We start from the raw sequence: 18,780 nt of genomic DNA, 5'->3' as shown, positions 1-18,780 counted from the left end.
AATTTAGCATGATTAATCAAGGATAAGGTGTTGGAGTGATGGCTGCTGGAAATGGGGCCTGTCTAGATTTGATTAAAAATAACTTTTTTTTTTCCCAAATAGTGATGGTGCTGTTTTATACATCAGTAATGACCGGACTATATTTTGTGATCAGCTGAATGCCACTTTGGTGAATTAAAGTACCATTTTCCTTCCGAAACAACAAAATCAGTATAGTATTCCAAACTTTTGGCCACCAGTGAAAATGTTAATTTGATTTCAAGTGTACTGATTTTGTATTTTCAATAGATGTTTCCCTTTTTTAGTGTATAAGCAGTTGCTAATACATTTCATATTTCGCTGTATGCATAAATGTTTCAAAAGTGTACACTGGAAAAAGTTGCAACCTTCAATTGTTACCTTAAGGAGCTATTTCTACCTGATCTATACTGTTTAATATTAGTTTTGTTGGCGTAACCTAATGTATTCAGGTTGACTTGACTGAATTAAACCAGTTAATGTAAATGTTCAACCTAATGTATTCAGGTTGACTTGACTGAATTAAACCAGTTAATGTAAATGTTACCACATTATATTTTTTTTAGGTTCAGTGTAGGAACTATTGGCCTGTCCAAAAGTGCTGTCCTTCAGTACCAATATGAATCAACAGTTATCAAATAATAATCCAACACGTTTAACAGAGAAGACATTAAACTGATTTCCTAAACTACCAAAATTTACCAAATACTTATCTTAGTGACTTCTGTATGGCTTGATGGGTAAGAAAGAGATTTAAAAGGGTTTGCTGATCCACACACACACACACAGTGGTATGTGTGATGTAAATTTCATCATAATCTGGCAGACACGTCATCATCTGTGCGCATAGTTGGCGAGTAGTTGGCACAGAATATACTCACAAAGGCAACGTGGTCCACCAGATGCGAGCTGGTCCAGAACACACAAAAATGAAGTATACCAGGGCGTTTAAGCCATTGCACACCATTTCCAGAGCACATGCGGGGGTCTGAGCTGGAGTGGCTTGTGGGGTGGCAAAGCACATTTTTAGGGTGGCAGCTGCCACCCCGTGCCAACTGACAGGAGCATTCTCATAATTATATAATCTAATAATCCACTCAATTAGGCTTATTGGAATTTGAATGCATAGCAGGGAAAACAAGTAAATGGAGTAATTGATGTCACTAACTACTCTTACACTGATGACCACCAGCCAAATATGCTGTTGGTCCTCCATGTGCCACCAAAACAGCACAGACCTGCTGATGCATGGACTCTACAATACACCTGAAGGTGTCCTGTGGTATCAGATATCAAGACATTAGCATCAGATCCTTCAAGTCCTGTAAGTTGTGAGGTTGAAACACCATGGATCAGACTTGTTGGTCCAACATATGCTCAATCTGATTGAGATCTGGGGAATTTGGAGGCCAAAGCAACACTTTGAACTCTTCATCATTGCCCTCAAACCATTCCCAAACAATGTGTGCAGTGTGGCAGGGTGCATTATCCTGCTGAAAGAGGTCACTGCCATCAGGGAATACCATTGCCATGAAGCTGTGTTTTTGGTCTGCAACAATGTTTAATTTGTTGGCACGTGTCAAACTGATGTCCACATGAATGGCCGGACCTAGGTTTTCCCAGCAGAACATCGCACTGATCATCAAACTCTGTCCACCGGCTTGAAGTCTTCCCACAGTGAATCCTGGTGCCATCAGGAGCACACACACATGTACACGGCCGTCCATGTGATTTAAAAGAAACGGGACTCATCGGACCAGGCGACCTTCTTCCACTACTCCGAGGTTCAGTTCCAATGCTTGCGTGCCCATTGTAGGTGCTTTCGATGGTGGACAGGGGTCATAATGAGAGTGCGATGCACTGTGTGTTGTGATACATTCCTTCTGTAGCATCATTAAAATTTTTTGTGACTTTTATCACAATAGACCTTCTGTCAGTTAGGACCAGATGGGATAGCCTCCCTCCTTGAACCACTGTCTGTAGATACTTACCAATGGTGACTGGGAGCACCCCACAAGCCTTGATGTTTCAGAGATGCTCTGACCCAGTCGTCTGGCCATAACAATTTGGTCCTTGTCAAAGTTGCTCAGGTCTTTACTCCTGCCCATTTCTCCTTTATTTAACAAGTTGACCACGAGAATTGATTGTTCACTTACCTTCTAATCTACCCAGACCTTGACATGTGGCCATGTGGAGATGATCGATGTTATTCGCTTCACCTGTGAGTGGTCATAATGTTTTGGCTCATCAGTTTATATTGCTAGATCACCTTAGAGCTCAAGCAGAGGCGTTTCTAGTCCACATTATATCAACAAAGTGTAGCCCATCCCTTTACTGTTTTACTGAGTGAGAAACCACTCTAAAAAACTCTGCCCATGAGTGAGCTGTTGTGAATGGTTCAAACCTGACCATGCACTCATTAAAAAAAAAAAAGAAAAAAGATCCCAGATGTGTATGACTTTCTTTCTTCTGCTCAACATGAATGAAGATTTTTAGAAAACTATCTCAGCTATTTTGGTACACACAATGCAAGTGAATGGTGACCAAAACTTTGAAGCTTAAAAGCACATCAAGGCAGCATAAAAGTAATCCTTACGACTCTAGTGGTCTAATAAATACAGTATCTGAAGCGATATGATAGGTGTGGGTGAGAAACAGATCAATATGTCCTTTTTTTACTTTAAATCTCCACTTTCACTTTCACATTCTTCTGTGTTTTTGGTGATTCATATTCTTTGTGCATATCACCACCTACTGGGCAGGCAGGAGAATAATATTAATATATTAATAAAGGACTTAAATATTGATCTGTTTCTCACCAACAACCTATTATATCGCTTCTGAAGACATGGATTTAACCACTGGAGTTTTATGGATTATATTTGTGCTGCCTTTATGTGCTTTTTGTACCTTCAAAATACTTGTCAATTGTCACAATTCACTTGCATTGTATGGACCAACAGAGCAGAGATATTCTTCTAAAAATCTTAATTTGTGTTCTGCAGAAGAAATAAAGTCAAACACATCTGAGATGGAGTAAATGATGAGAGAACTGTCTTTTTTGGGTGAACTATTCCTTTAAGATGTTAATTAGAATGCAAAACAAAGGCAAATGTACAGTACATACACTTAAAAAACATTTAAGTAATTGATTATTGTTAAACATAACACAATTCGATTTGATGAAATTTTATTATGAAATTGAAATGAAAAATCTTAAAAATAGGCTTTTTGTGTGTGTGTGTGTGTGTGTGTGTGTGTGTGTGTGTGTGTGTGTGTGTGTGTGTTTAGGGCTTAAATTATACAGGTCTATGAATATTCCAACGCACAGAGTGATGAACGTGTGTCATATTCTAAAATGTACCAGCAGTTGATCCCATGTGATGTTAGTGACTCAACATGTCTGTAGAACTTCCACACCTCTCATTGAGCCATATGATATAATTCAGCATGACTGGGCACAGTGAAGTGTCATTAAAAAGTAATGAATATGACATTATGTAATCAACATAATGCATAATCTGAGTGCATGTGCAGTATGCAGGTTTGTGTTGACTCAAAGAGAGGATTTGTCCCAGGTAGGCCTACAATAGCACTGAAAACTTTTAGGGGAGACTGATGCTAACTGTAATGTTTTGAGTCTAATGTCCAATTACACAAATGTGTGTTCTCAAGCAGTGTTTTGATATGTTGATTTTAAACACCAAGCTTTGAAAATCCACTTAGATTAAAATATTTTGGGGGAATTTTATCCTCCAAACTTCATAATGAAAGTAGATTTTAACCAAAAGGACAAGGGTGATTTTCATACATTTCAGGTCAAGGCAAGTTGTCACATTTAAAATGCTATGTTTTTATTAATTAATTAATTAATTAATTAATTAATTAATTACAATAGGCCTATTTGTTGGCTAAAACAACAGAGCTTTTATGTAAACCTTTTTTTCAATTTTATTAATTGTTTTGTGTTTCATTATAGTTTTACCCTACTGTTTAAGTTTTTATGAAAAGTCTATAATAGGGTGTTTCATGTGAGTTACACTATTGGCTACAGTAGTGTGACTACTATTATCACATAAGGTTTTTTTCCTGGGGAATAACGGGACAAGTTTTATTTTTTTACAATTTTCTTTACAATTACTGGACTAAAAAGTGTGAAAACTAGCTCCAGACTCCACTATATGTTTAATGCTGATACTGCACCGTTCACTGCGCTTTATTATAAGACACTGCACTGTGTAAAGCTGCCACCTAGTGTGAAGAACAACACATAAACAAAGCAGAATGTAAGCACTATAACGTTATAAGAACATTATAAGTTTGACTCATTGTAGTCTAAATCAGGTGCCTTATTCTTGAGATAAAATTCGCTCCATAATTTGCTCTACAGGTATTGAGAACTCTCCGCATTTCTTCTTTACACCGACGTGCTCAAGAAACGCGGTTGCCAGGCAATGAGGACGCGTATCCACGGTGACCAAAAACAGTGTCGTACTTGAATGCTGGTGAAGACGAAACAAAACACATAATTTGAGTTACAACTCATTAAATACAAAACAACAAAAACATCTCGCTGAGTTTTGGAGTAAACCGACAAACGAACACAATGGAGGTATGTTGATCTGAAACGTATGCCGGACTGTGTAGTGAAATAATAAACAATAGTTCATATTATTATCACAAACACTGAGTTTAGCTGTGGCCTCACTGAACTCATTAATACTGTAGCTGTTTTATTTTACTACCTTATAACGCTACACTAAAGTCAGAATATACACGAACGTTTCATACTTCATAGATTTTTCCATTTTTCTTGGCACAATCTTAAAGAGGGTTACAGCAAAATAAATATAACGCCATTTACCACAACACAAAAACAATATAAAAACGTTTAGAAGTTTAGTTTTATTGTGGCTAATTCATACAATATATTTTAGGAGATCCTGGGGCTAGTTGTCACAATTTTCACTCCTGGCAAAATCATTGAACGCACAATGACGCTAACACGCATAGATATTTATTGTAATTAATATGTATTAAAAATATTTTATATAATTTAAAACACATGTGACAACTTGCACTTACCTGACATTTTAATTGTGATTTAAGAGCTATAGCAAAAATATAATAATATTGGAATTTTGTTTGGAAATTTAAAGGAACAGTTCACCCTAAAATGAAAATTAAGTCATTGTTTACTCACCCCTGGGTTTTTTTTATAACCCTATATGTATTTCTTTCTTTTTTGTAACACAAAGGGAGAAATTGTGAAAAAATGTTGTTCTCAGTGATGTCACACAATGGCAGTTTATGGTGACCACCCCTTCAAGCTTCAAAAGAATGCAAAAGTATAATTCAGAAGTCTAACAAATTATTCCATGGACTCATAATTGTTATGAAAGCATAAAATTAGATTTGATGAGAAACAAACCTAAATCTACTGTATTATTTAGTGAAACTGCTCATTGACTGTTGATCTCCTGTGGCATTCATGATAGGGCATGAGAGCAACAGCTTACCAAAGAAAACATACTTTTTATCGTGTGTCATTTGGCATCAGGTTTGAACATGGAATGACTGTGGCTGCCTGTAGCCTCTGTTTCTGTTTCATTTCTGAGTACTCAGTTAAAAAAAAACAAGGCTGGGCATAGAAATACATAAATTCTTAGCGAAAACTCTTCAGATATGTTTAATAAGTTCTGTTCTCAGTTTTTTTTTGTGCAGCTCTGTTGTGTTCTGTTGTCGCTATCGCTGTGGCAGACCTGTTTTAGATAAATTAGTTTCCGCATGTACACCGCAATATCGCATGGAGGCTTTGTTAACTGTTGCTCTCGTGCACTATCATGAACGTGCACAGGATATCAATGGTCAGTGAAAATTTTCACTAAATAATACAGTAGATTTTGGTTTTTTTCTCATCAAATCTTAGTGTATGCTTTCATAGCAATCATGAGTCCACGCGATATTGGGGTGTAAACTAATTTACGATTTATGCAATATTGGGGTGTAAACTAGTTTTCACGCGAAAACTAATTGATCTAAAACAGGTCTGCCACAGCGACAGCGACAACAGAACACAACAGAGCTGCACACAAAAACAGAGAACAGAACTTATTAAACATATCTGAAGAGTTTTCGCAAAGAATTTATGTATTTCTATGCCCAGCCTTGTTTTTTTTAACTGAGTACTCGGAAATCAAACAGAAACAGCCACAGTCATACCGTGTCCAAACCTGATGCCAAATGACACACGATAAAAGTTATGTTTTCTTTGGTAAGCTGGAAGAGGTGGTCACCATAAACTGCCATTGTGTGACATCACTGAGAACAAACATTTTTCACAATTTCTCCCTTTGTGTTAAGAAAAAGAAAGAAATACATATAGGGTTATAACAACACAGGGGCGAGTAAACAATGACTAAATTTTCATTTTTGGGTGAACTATTCCTTTAAAAGTTTTGGCAGACATTTATTATAATTAAGAAATTGTATTAAAAAAAGAGTTTATATAATGTAAAACACATGTGACAACTTGCCCTGACATTTTTGTTGTTGATCTTTTGTGTGTGTGTTTACCAAAGAGCTATAGCAAACCATAGAGAATATGATATTTTGTTTGGGAATTCAAGAGGGTCTTGGTCAAAAGCTATAGGCAGCAAATACTGTATTTTTGTAATTTGACTTTTGACTCTTTGAAACTTTATTTACAGAGATACAGCTACTAAGATAAACACATATGCTCTATTTTAGCAGATCATATTGCAATTATTATTTCTCATTGTTTTTATTGTAGAAGTTGCAAACTGACCTCTTTTTTATTGTGTCAGTATATGAAGAAGTGTCTTGAGTCAGTTTATCTATTTTTCTCACTTTTTTCCTATCCACTATCCTTTCAACAGAAAAGTGCCCTAGGCTTTTCCATCATATCACTGCTCTTATTGGCAGACGTCTCAAACGATCACCTAATAGAATTAAAAATATGATTGCCAACAATTCATAATAGATGGATTGTTTGAAGCAACTTGGTGCTCAAAGATCATTATTCTTTGCATTCAGATTAGCTCTTTTTTGTCCCTGTGAAGATTTTATGAGATTTTGAACAGTTTCCTTATTAAAACCAGCAATCCACCTCTTGTCCTTTGTGTTTGCTTATTTATTTCAATATAGAGAAGAGCAGAGATAACTGAGATAACACCCAATACATTTATCATCAGTATTAACTTAATGCACAATCCACTCACATTGGCATTTCAGGTTTGTGCAAGTGCAATATAATATGAATGTCCCCCAAAATTAACAGACAATTTCATCAACAATTTTGAGCAAGTTAAATAGTTTTCCTTATGTAATCTTTGGTTTGAGAGTCATCCATTTATTTACAAACAATCACATTGTACATCACTTTAAAAGTTACCTCATCTTCTAAAGCTTCATTGTTAGGTCAGATTTGGTGCTGTAGCAATATTACAAAAATGTATATAGTCCCTATCTGTGTGAATTTGACCGCTTCCTTTATGGCAGTGGAAATGCCATTACTGTTTATATTAAAGCATATTTTAAACTAAAACATCAGCCTTCATGGACTTATAAGACTTAAAATATTCTGTGTAAATTAGCAGAAACCAAAAAGTGTTACAATTATCCCTGCTCTCCCCTACAACATCTACAATGCTACTCTAACACTCTGAAAACAATTTCAGACTGAGGAGACCTCATCCGAAACCTTGGACACAGACTTTCAGGAGGTTTTGACTGAGTTAGACTTAGAGGATGACAAAAACCTGGAAAAGTTTCGTGTGGAGTACGAGAAGATTGCTAAAGCCTTGCGGAAGTCCCATGAAAACGAAAAGAGACTGATGGCCAAATGCAGGGATCTGAACGCGGAGATCGTGTCCAACTCCGTCAAATTATCCACAGCCATGAAACTTGTGGATGAAGATCAATCCACAATCACCACCCTTAAAAAGGTACATTAGCCAGGAACAATGGCACTCATAAATGGAAGCTATTCTTACTCTTCTCACTTTCAAGACATACAAAATGATTACCCATGGACAATGCCCTCACACTTTGGTAGAACAGTAGCCTTATTCTAAAACTGTTACAGCATAATGTTCCCTAGCAAATGATCCTGAGTGCACTTTACCATACTTTACTGTTGGTTAGGAAATTGAGAAGGCCTGGAAAATGGTTGAAGCTGCTCATGAAAAGGAGATGCAAGCGAAAGAAACGATTAAAAATCTAAACGAGGACATAAGCAATCTCAACAATCTTGTGGGTAAAGGAGCTGGTGTCTCTGAGCACCAAGAACACAGGTGAATTATATCATACTGTACATTTTTGACCTACTCTTTGAAGTTCTTTTATTCTGGTAGAAACGCAGGCAGTTAAGTGTCACATACCCTTTTATCTTGATGTTGGATGGACTTCAGAGAAGCTGTAATGTTCTTGAGGTGCTTCTGTAGGGTTTTGGTGGAAATGAAGTACAAAGCGTCTTCATAAACCTTGTTGAATATTTCTAGCATGGGCGATCTGTTAAAGATCAAGGACGATCTGACCAAGCAGAGGGACAAGCTGCTGTCAGAGGTGGTGACACTCCGAGAGAACTTCACTAAAGCCACCATCGCTCAGCAGGAGATTGAGGCTGAGAAGAACAAAGCGATGGATATGATCTCACAGGTACTACATGAAAACACTCCATGCAGGAAATATCAGTGTTTGCTAAGCAACAAAAATATAGTGTTACTGTATAGTTTTATGTAAGTGTGTAATTTTAGGCTTTGGTTCAGCATTAATGAAATGCTGCATCAGTTAAATGGCTAACTATTTGTGGGTTTATAACACCATAACAAATCACAATTCAGCATGCAAATGCTTGATGAAACAAAAGTGATGAAATGGATCGAATATCAACAGGTAAATTATTTCAATCGCTGGGGCTTTAAACATAAAAATCTCTTTTGCCAATTGTTTTCTTAACACAAGGGACAGAGAAATAGAGCTGAGCAGAGTACCAAATATCTGACCAAGTACAAAATCCTGTTGTAGATTAGAAGGATAATAAAAATGAATACATTTAAATATAAGCTGAAGCCAATGAATTTGTCTTCTTACATTTAGAGGTGGCCAATTAAGCGCATCATACATTGTACAGTGATGAGTGAGAAAAGGACACCCAAGGTCAAATATGCAGAGTCTATTATATACTGTGTAAAGAGGAGCAAGGTCTGATTTTAATGCATTTTGATAAACAACATTACAATATTCAAGAATCGGAAGTATAAATTGAGAGACAAGTTTCTTACGAACACTACATGTAAAGACATTCTGAGATCAATGTAAAACATTGATACCAAAGTTGACTTTATGCAAGACATGATCAATGTGTGATTTAAATGAAAGTTCAGAATCAAGCCATACACCAAGAGGAGTGCCGTCATTACAGGTTATTACACAAGAATCGGGTTTCTGTCTGGTACCAAAGATCATAAAATAGGACTTTGTTTTGTTGAACACTAATATATTATGTGAAAGCCATTCTTGTAAGATGTTCAAATCAGACTGAAGAGAAACTTAAATGTGTAGTAGATCAGGTCTAGATGGATACAGAACAGTGTGATCAGCATAAAGTAGAACACAATGGTAAGTTGGTAAGTTGTTTTCAAAAATAGAGAAGAGAAGTGGTCCCAATGTTGAACCCTGGGGCACACCTCTTTGTTGAATCAAAAGATTAGATTTATTCCCATGTAAGACAACACATTGTTTTCTATTATGCAGATATGAATTGAACCACAAAACCACATTTTCAGAAAGGCCTGTAGCATGGAGTTTATCTAAAAGCAGATAGCTATCAACGGAATCAAAAGCTTTAGTTAAATCAATAAAGATTGCACCTGTAGGTTTATTATGATCTGCTGCAGAGAACACATCATTGCTGAATTTAAGTAAGGCAGTAGTTGTGGAGTGGTTAGACCTAAAGCCAGATTGAAATGATGATAAGATATTGTTAATACTGAGTTAACATGACAGTTGATTATATATATATTTTTTCAGAGACTTTAGATATAGAACATATAATAGATAGGTCTATAATTGTTAAGATCGAGTACATCCCCTCCATTATGGAGTGGAGTGATGCGTGCACATTTCCAGTAACTCACATGTTGAAAAAGAAAGGTTGAATAATTCAGCAAGTGGATACATAATAATATGAGAGACTAGTATAATAAACCTATTTTCTATTCCATCAAGTCCAGCACCACTGTTCACATTTAATTCATTAATGACATTCTGAACTTCAATTGGAGAAAGGTGAAATATCACTAACAAATCCAGCAGAAAGGTAAGAGTCAGGTACTAAAGTAAAACAGACAGAGGAGAAATGCTGATTGAATGCTTGGGCAATAGATATTCGAGTCATGTAGTATTGTAATGGCAACTCTTATTTAATTAATAGAGTGTATATCTGATGTATTAATAATGGTTTTGATTTGTTCCAGCATTGATTAGGGCTATTAAAATGGCAAGACATTCTTTATAATAGTTAGATTTTGCATTATGAGTTTTTGTCTTGCTCATATTTCTCAGCTGCCTATATACTTCCCAATCAGCATTATCCCTTGTCTGACAGAATACTGACCATGCTTTGTCCCTTTGCCTAAAGAGACTAATAAATTCAGGGATGATTCAAGGGAGATGTTTACCCTTGAACTTAGCAGTTTTCGAAGAAGCCTGTTCATCAGCATCAATGAACTCTGTGTAGATAAAATCCCAGGCATCTTGTACATTAGGTATTAATTGATATCTCTCTCAGTTAATAGCGATAAAATAATTTATAAATACATCTAAATTCTATTTATTTTATTGTCTGACTTGGATTAGTCTTGGTGGCAATTTAGGTTGTTTGATTTTGCATACACAATAGACAATCTTCAATAGATCACTTGAGTGATTACTGAAGCAATCAGACAGAACACATGCCCTTAAGAATCTATTTGGGTGTGAGACGAGTATCCAGTCAAGAAGGGATTGAGTTCTAGGGGTGATTCTAGTCTGCTCATTAATTAGTTGCGTAACATTTAGGCTACAAAGTATATTTTTTTCTTTGTCAGATAACTTATCTAACCGATTTTTTGTTGAAATCACCTAATAAGAGGATTTAATTTCTACAGAAAATGTAATTAATGGTGGAGATAAGGCAATTAATGTACTCTACCAGCAAAGAGGGTGGCCTATATTGTTAAACATGTATTTGAATGAAAAATGCATTCATAATGTAGAGGCTCAACTGTGGGTATGACTAACTCAGATACAAAATCAGAGTAAACATATATAGCCACACCTCCACCTCTGGAGCATCTATCAGATCTATAAAGAACATAATTTGTGAGATTTATTTCATTATCTGAGATTTTGTTATGTTTACACCTCTCATCCAGACTGGAATGCCATTTTCTACCACTGAAAATGGAACCTTTCGAAAACACTCTCGTACTGCATACTTTGGAAATGATGACGTTAGAACTATTTAAATGGAGGTTTCCAACACTAGATTAGTGTAGATGTGGTGTAATACATTTTAGATTGAAAACTCCATTTCAGTTTCCTAAAATCATCATTGTCCAAAGTAGTTTTCGGTTGAAAAAAACATAATTTTCTCTGGCCATTGGATGGTGGCCTTTGTAAGGGTCGTGTCTAGAAGGGATCCCTCTCTCGTCAATCTCACAAGATTCTTACACAGCATTCATTTGAAGTAGCACAGTAACAAGGAGCAGTCATAAAATATTATTTGATCTGTTTTGATGAACAATCAGTTTTGATGATTAATTAAACTCTAAAATAAATATTTCACATAATAAATTTGATAAATATAGCTCTATGTTTATTACTTTCATGAGATATTTTTGGTGACTGGAAAAGTACATCAGTCAGCTCATTTGATGAAATTGTGACTGGGTGGTAAAGTGGTAACATATTCGCCCCTTGTATAAGAAGCTCTGGGTTCTAATCCACTCCAATGTAACTTTATATTTTAATAAAGATTGCATCTGCACTTCAGTGGATGTATATCTTGAGTTGGTCACATTTGTTTGCATTTTTCTTTGCGATTCGACTGGAAAGGAGTGCAAGCTGCGGAACACAAACAAAATCTCCACAAGATTTGTTTTACATTTTCCAGTTTTAAAAGAGATAAACGTCTTTAAACAGCAGCTAGATTCTTTTTCAACACAAACACTTTTTAATTCCTGAATTACTATTAATGTCATTTGTCACAATAACATAATCGAAGATTTAAAGTAATATGTGCCTTAACATGCCCATATAAACTTTAAACTATTAAGGTTAAACTTATTTGGCTTGCTGTCCACAGAGGGGCTTGATGAAGCAGCTTCAACTCGAGCTGTGAAGTATCCCCCCGGGACTATTAATAGTAGATGATTAAGTGGGGCAAGATGCCTACGGTAAAAGTGGAGTTGGGGATGTGGTGGAATGCTGGAAACAGCTGAGACCGAAGACAGGTTATATACTCTGGCTGTTAATTGAAAGATTAGATGGACTCGCTCCTCCCGAAATTACATTTAGGAACTTCAATTCACGAGTTTGTTTGCCCCTATAATCTTTAAGCTATTAATGTTAAATTTATTTGGCTTCCTGTCCTCAGAGGAGGGGCTCAATGAAGCAGCTTCAACTCGAGCTCTGAAGTATCCCCCCAAAAAGATGCAGGAGGAGTTTTGGATAGCAAGTTGGATGCTTAGAGGTTGAATTGATGTAGATGATCATTAGACTTGATAGTACGGAAGGACCCCCCCCCCAAAAAGTGAATTGAAAGGGATAAAGGTATATGATGAGGGATGGTGGTTGCCTAGTTTCTCCGGGAGCTGTGGGCGGGGCAAATGTTGCACATTGGTGGTAGATAAGCAGGAGTTTGCACTACAGTGACATCAGGGGATGCATCAATTTGAAAGGCTAATGCGACTCACTGCTGTGTTTATCGACCTGGAGTCGTGAGCAGGCGATACTGCTGCTTAGGCTGGACCGACTTCTCCCTACTATGTCCGCCATGTGGAGCTATGAGTTGGGTACTGCTGTGGCAGTATAATTTTAAAAGGGGCTCCGGCAGGGGATACATTAGGAAAACATGTCCCAGCGATGTGTTTGCGGCGAAAGCTGTGACTGAGGTACTGTTTTGTAAACTGCATTGAAGCAGCTGGCTTGCGGAGGCAGCCTCACGTAAGGGCCCGGTCCGGATGGAAGGATTAGATTAAAGGACCGGTGTATGACAATAGGGAATTGTACCATAGGTATACTCTAAGATCAAATTGCTTGCGACGGTAATTAACAATTATTTCAAATTATTACTGTATCCTAGAAACATGGGATGCTGTATGAGATTTCAAGAAGACAACAGGATTTCTTAATAATAATAATAATAAAATAATAATAATAAGGCAGAGGCTATTTGCACTAACTGCAAATAGTGTTAGACAGAGTCTATTTGCACCTTTAAATAAATACTAACAGGGCGTCACTGCAGTGTATTTATTTGGAGTCCCATGGACACCCTACACCAACCTATCACTGTGAGGAAATCAACCTTTATATTCATTATATTTATCAATATAATTAGTATTAAAGAAAACTATTAAGAGTGGAGACAAGAAACAGGATGGGGAAAACTGGTTCAAAAGGAGGATTAGAACCAAGTTCATACACATGGAAAAATCACATTCACACCATTTCGTCACACTAAGCCATAGTAGAGACACTCAAGGAGCAGGTTGTCTTTAATTTCAGAATATTTCAGTGCAAATAGCCGCACTATGTGGCAGGTATTTATTCCTAGTGCAAATAGTCACTGTATGATAATGATAATGATAATGATAATAATAATAATAATAATTTTGTATTATTCATTGATATTATTGAAGTTCTAATGCTTTCCAACATTAATACGCAGAGATGCGAGCAAAAAAGCACAGGCGGAAGCATCTTAACAGAATGCGCATGCGTGAGAAGTTGACGAGAGATGGATCTCTTCTGGACATGACCCCTTTGAAAGGCCAAATCCACACTAAATGTTTTTTGGCTAAAAACTAAATTTTCGGTTTCCTAACATCATCGTATCCCAATGTATGCAACAGTGGAGAGCATTTTCGAAAGTCTCCATTTTCAGTGGCCTTTGTAAGTCCAAATTCACACTTAAAGGTTTCGGTTGAAAACTGATGCATTTGGCTACATCCATGTCTCTCATCCATTTCCTCCACCGAAAACAGGAACTTTCCAAAACGTTATGTTGTAACGCATAGTTTGGAAAATGATGACATTATGAAGCAATTTAAAACTTCTACAGATTAATGTAGACATGGCCTAATACATTTTTGATTGAAAACTCAATTTTGGTACAAAAGTTGTACAAAGTATGCAATAATTGAGAGAGCATTTTAGAAAGTTTCAAGCCACTGGGCGGTGGCTATTGTTAAGGCCACATCATCACTAATATTTTTTCAGTTGATAACATATTTATTTTACTACGTTTACCCCTCTCATCCACACTGGAACAGTGTTTTCCTCCATCAAATTTGTAAACTGTTCTCTAGTACCCCATACTTTAGAAAACAAGCATGTTAGGAAATGGAAAATGGAGTTTTCAACAGAAAAACATATTAGTGTGGCCTTAAAAATAAACTTTAAATTTCTTATAAAGTATAAAGTTTATGATAAAACTTGTGTTTAAGTAATATGAATTCAGTGCTGTCTTTCCAATCCAGTACATGCAATTAATTGGACAGATATACTGTATATGTGACCTCCCTGGCTAAATGTGTACCGTATTTCATTTTATTGACAAATCTCATTATTCTCTCCTCATCCACAAATACAGCTCCAGCAGGACACCCAGGTGCGTCAGAACGAGGTTCATCGAGAGACCAGGAGGAAGGAGAAGTTGGAAAAGGAAGTGAAGCAACTTCAAACAGACATGGAGTCCAAACAATCAGAAATTAAGTCGCTGATTCAGCAGAGCCAGCATTTGAAAGAAGACCAGCAAAAACTTGAACAACAGCTCCAGGAACATAGAGTAAGAGACTCTGATATGGGGTCAGGGGGTAAGGGCTGACCATTGAGAGGCTGGTAAATGGATCTAAAGTCAGTGAGATGGAAAGGGACATGTACTGTAGCATTATAAAAGAAAAGGGGGAAAAACTATTTGAAGTCAATGATATAGTAGGACATCTAATCTTAACCCCAAACATACCTAGAGAAGAAATCTTGCATTTTTACAATAAAAATACACTAATAGCTATGTTGGTAACACACATATGCAGAATCTGTGCCTGTGATCAATGAGAGTAATTTTTGTTGACAGATCATGAATGAGAAAGCCAATAAGGAAATAGAACAACTCCAACATCGCAACACTAAACTTCAACAGGACAATGAACAAAACTCCCTCAGCCTAGATCAGCTCTCCCTACAAAACCAGCAACGAGCATTAGATCTGAAGGTACACACACACACACACACACACACACACACACACACACACACACACACACACACACACACACACACACACACACACACACACACACACACACACTAACCCTAAAACACAACCTTTATTTAACCCCTAAAAAAACCCTCACAATTCTGGGTCACAATTGATGCATACTTGGCAATCAGTTCTAGTTATTAATATGTGGGTACACAGACACACACACTAAAGTTCTAACATACGGATTTCTGGAGCTGGCCTCCCCCTCTTTAAATCTGACTAAATTATCTCACTCTTCTATAATTAGAGCCCTAGAGAATGAAGGTTTATGCTCCTCATCCTTTACCGTCAGACAGGTAATGGATCTTTCCTGCTCAGAACTTCCTCCAGACATCTAACTGAATCACAGTGGGGGTTAATACAGCAAATGTTACCTTTAATTAAATGCTCTGTATTCTCTTTGTTCTGGCTTGTATTGTAGTGGCTTGATTCTAGTGGGTGATTGCTGGGTTCAGTGCACATCTCTGCAGGTTATGATGTAACTGTATTGTTGGGTATTCTGTTTAAAATGGCCATGTCTTTTGTAGTGTAGTATTGTTGACACTAAAAAAAACATAGATGTAAACACTGTCTAAAACTCTGCCACTGTAGATGGCTGTTTCATAGAGAGTGTAAACACAGCGAAGGATAAACCCCACGGCACTCTTGAGGGAGAGAAAGAAAGAGACAGACAGTAAAAAAAAAGATTTGAAACTGCTGCTATCAAGATTTATGTCTGAGTCAGAATCAATTCTGAGGTAAAACACAACGTTAACAAGCACTTGCACAACAATTCCTCAAATCAGATTCACTTTTCTAATTCACTGTGCCTTTTTGTAGTCAGTGCTCCCAGCTATTGGACTTATTAAACGAATGATGTGAGTCCTCATTCTAGCCACTAGGGGGCAGAGCTTCAGCACTATGGATAATAACACATTGTCAGCTTGCCTTGCTGTCTCGCTGCCAAGTTAAAGACTTCACAATCATTGTTTGTCTATGAAGATGACTCATAAGAAAACAGTTTTAGACTGTCTTCCAAGGCACAATTACATCATTTCTAAATTATCTAGATTAGACTGAATTCAAAGGAGCCTTTGGCATAACTATTAAATACTAAATGACAACAATGCTTATTTCTCTGCAAAAGTTGAATTGCAAATTGAAATTATGCATTTATAAATTTTTTGCTTATTTTAACTGCTCAATTAGAGTTTTTATTCTTTCCACCTACTGACTAACCGCAAACACAAGATTTGGGATATCTCACTTAAATAAATTATCAGATTTGACCAGATTGCATTTTTTAAAACATACATTTTGTTTACTAAGTTTTAAATGTTCATACTCCTCATTATTTTTAATTAAATACTTTACTTTTATTTTTGGTTTATAATATGTACACCATTTAAAGATTAATCTATTAAAATTTGTTGGAAATATTTAATACATTTGAAATGCTAAAATGTTTTAATAATAGACTGAGAAAATGGCGACAAATAGGCAAAGGTGGAACACATGAAAACATCTTAGTAAACATGATGTTATACGCAATCATTGAACATGCTCTGAGGTCTTCCTACCTCTGAATACTGCCATATTTTTTACCTAAGGCAAGACTATATTCAGCATTTTCAGATGTGTATGACTTTCTTTCTTCTGCTGAACACAACTTATAAAGAATATCTCAGCTCTGTAGGTCCATACAATGCAAGTGAATGGGTGCCAACTAGGGCTGGGGCAGTATGGATTTTTTCTAACCGCGGTTGAAAAGCAAGATATTTCCGCGGTATAGCGGTAAACCGCATTAAATACATTACATTGGATCAGAGAAGTCCCCGACAGACTTTGGCGCACACATCAGAAGTCGCTTTTGATAGACAGACTTTAAATATTGTCACCTACATCCGAAGAAAAAAAACGAGCACAATTTTAAATAGTCAAATTTTCATCAAGCAGTAATTTGGCATGAACTAATCACTGTATAGATTTCCTTATTTAAGATTATTCTCAGATACATTCGCATTGAAGATGGGTCAGACATGATTTTGACCACTTTATTAAGTTTTGTTTTGTAGAAAGCCTTTCTTTAACTTAAAATTTCGTTTTGTATAAATTGTATCTTAATTTTAATCACTGTTTCATTAACTAATTGCCTGGAATTAATAAATAAGAAGCAAATATAGCAGACATATAATCAGCAGCAGGACGTGGAAGCGCCGATGCGATCTCTTGCGCGTGAGCTCTCTCATAAATGAACCGAAACTCGGTGGCTAGGCCTACTGCCTCACAGACATGAGAAATAAATAGAAATCTTAAAATGCATTTTAAACAAAATTCAAAACAAAATGATAAAATTTTAGGCTACAGTAGCCTAGTAGTCAGGTTTGCCGATGTGCGTTACTATTTATTTTTTTATTTTTATCCCTGTGCGCCAATCGGAAACGGACTTCACTGCTGATATTCTGGGGATACAACATAGCCAATAGGCTATAGCCTACTAGGGACTTTAGCCTTTAAAATATCTTTGCTGCGTTGGATCAGTCTCCTTTCTAGAACAGCCAAGAGCTTTCTAGCCTCGCGGCAGCAGCGCCTTGCATCGCTCAGACCTTAAAACAGTCAGCGCCGCGGATGCGGTTTTGAAAATTTATCAAAAAACATTGGTGCGGACAGATGAGTTTTGTGATGCAGTTGCGGATTAAATAATAATAGCCCATCCGCGCATCTCTAATACAAATGGAATGTTATTATGTGTCATGGAACATTGCGCTCCCCAACTCGCGAAAGGTCGGATTTGCTCCATATTTTGATAAGTTTTGTTTAGAAAACCTTGAATCCATGTAGGCTAATATCATTAGACATAATCCATATCATTAGAATCAATGAATCCATGTCATTAGACACAACGAATCCATGTCATTAGACACAACGTGCACACATGTGCAGGCCAATGTTTTTTTTGTTTTTGTTTTTTTGCGGTGACGATGGTGACAAGCTCAGACCCGTGGTTGGAGTCACGTGACCGCGGTATTGCGGTAATGCGATAACGCGGTAACCGTCCCAGCCCTAGTGCCAACATTTTTAAGCTCCAAATATCAATTCCAAATTATATTCACATAAAATTAATCCATATGACTCCATTTAATAAATCAGTGTCTTCAGAAGCGATAGGTGTGGTTGAGAAACACATAAATATTTTAGCCAATTTGTTCTATAAATTCTCCTCCCTGCTC

At 36.7% G+C, this 18,780-nt stretch overlaps 1 protein-coding gene across 1 annotated transcript in view; it reads left to right on the top strand.

Moving 5' to 3' along the window:
* Window positions 1–4,496: 4,496 nt before the first annotated feature.
* Window positions 4,497–18,780, top strand: part of cfap58 (cilia and flagella associated protein 58) — a 155,902-nt gene continuing 141,618 nt past the window's right edge. The window contains exons 1-6 of the mRNA XM_052127420.1: window positions 4,497–4,630; window positions 7,719–7,985; window positions 8,185–8,333; window positions 8,541–8,697; window positions 14,900–15,094; window positions 15,383–15,520. Of these exons, the coding sequence (XP_051983380.1) occupies window positions 4,625–4,630; window positions 7,719–7,985; window positions 8,185–8,333; window positions 8,541–8,697; window positions 14,900–15,094; window positions 15,383–15,520 (912 nt within the window). The 5' untranslated portion in view covers window positions 4,497–4,624. The remainder of the gene's footprint in view (window positions 4,631–7,718; window positions 7,986–8,184; window positions 8,334–8,540; window positions 8,698–14,899; window positions 15,095–15,382; window positions 15,521–18,780) is intronic.

This window comes from Xyrauchen texanus, chromosome 5 (assembly GCF_025860055.1).
Source record: "Xyrauchen texanus isolate HMW12.3.18 chromosome 5, RBS_HiC_50CHRs, whole genome shotgun sequence".
In the NCBI taxonomy this organism is placed as follows: domain Eukaryota; kingdom Metazoa; phylum Chordata; class Actinopteri; order Cypriniformes; family Catostomidae; genus Xyrauchen; species Xyrauchen texanus.
Note: the sequence above shows the minus strand (reverse complement) of the source record. Positions and strands in the feature narration are given on the sequence as shown.